The 871-nt window shown below is 30.9% G+C and overlaps 1 protein-coding gene across 1 annotated transcript in view; it reads left to right on the top strand.

Annotated features, from left to right (window-relative positions):
* The window catches only part of LOC101628420 (solute carrier organic anion transporter family member 1B3), a 38,402-nt gene extending 38,259 nt beyond the window's left edge, over positions 1–143 (top strand). Inside the window, 1 exon segment of the mRNA XM_004693131.1 lies at positions 12–143. Coding sequence (XP_004693188.1) covers positions 12–143 — 132 coding nt within the window.
* The last annotated feature ends 728 nt before the right edge of the window (positions 144–871 follow it).

Here is an 871-nt window from a genome sequence, read left to right as displayed (position 1 = left end):
TCACTATGAAGAAAAAAAATAAAAAAGATATGAAGGCATCAGAAAATGGAAGAAAAATCATAAATGAAGCAGACTTAGAGCCCTTACGTAACGATGGACATTTGGTGCCTTCTGCTAGTACAAACAATGAAATACATATTTAAGGGGAGAGTGAAAATTCTTTTGTTGCTGTATGCCAACCAGTGGATTATATTAAATCCATAGAATGTTACTTCTGAGCAGTTCTGTTCCTTGACTGATGATTTTCACACTCTACTATGATGGAATGAATCACCTGTGAATTTATAATAAAGAAACAAATTATAAATGAAAATACTCCTTCAGGTATGCCTCTGCACTTCTGGTTAAGATTAGGATATATGATCCATACAAATTTAAAGTGTGAGGTATAATTAGTATGTATTAGAAGGTATAGTATTTGCTCAGGTATTGTAACTCTTAATAAACCATTGAATAGGAAGTCATTACCAGCAAAAAGCACAAGAAAAATTAATTGCCCCAACAAGGAAAAAAGTCTAATACCTTAAAAAGAAATAAATTTAGACCATATTATTCAAGACTGAAATCTACTATGAAAGAAGATATATACTATCATGACATCAGTCACTCATGTTTCATCATATATTTAGGCTTTATTAATTTATATTTGAAATTTGTTTGATAGTACACCTAATGAATCTTCTTCCAACATTCTATTAAAATACTGTTGAAAAATAGAGATAATTTAACCTTTGCAAGCCATGGTTGTCAAACAGCATATTACAGGATGTATCAGGTTTTGTTTGGTACTGTGGATATGTAGTAAGAAAAACTGATAATTAACTTGAGAAAGCAAATCCCACTAAAAGATGTGTCCTCTTCTCATCTGTCT

The sequence above is a fragment of the Condylura cristata genome, unplaced genomic scaffold (assembly GCF_000260355.1).
Source record: "Condylura cristata isolate star-nosed mole 26May11 unplaced genomic scaffold, ConCri1.0 scaffold00036, whole genome shotgun sequence".
Classification (NCBI taxonomy): domain Eukaryota; kingdom Metazoa; phylum Chordata; class Mammalia; order Eulipotyphla; family Talpidae; genus Condylura; species Condylura cristata.
This window is presented reverse-complemented; position numbering and strand designations above follow the sequence as displayed.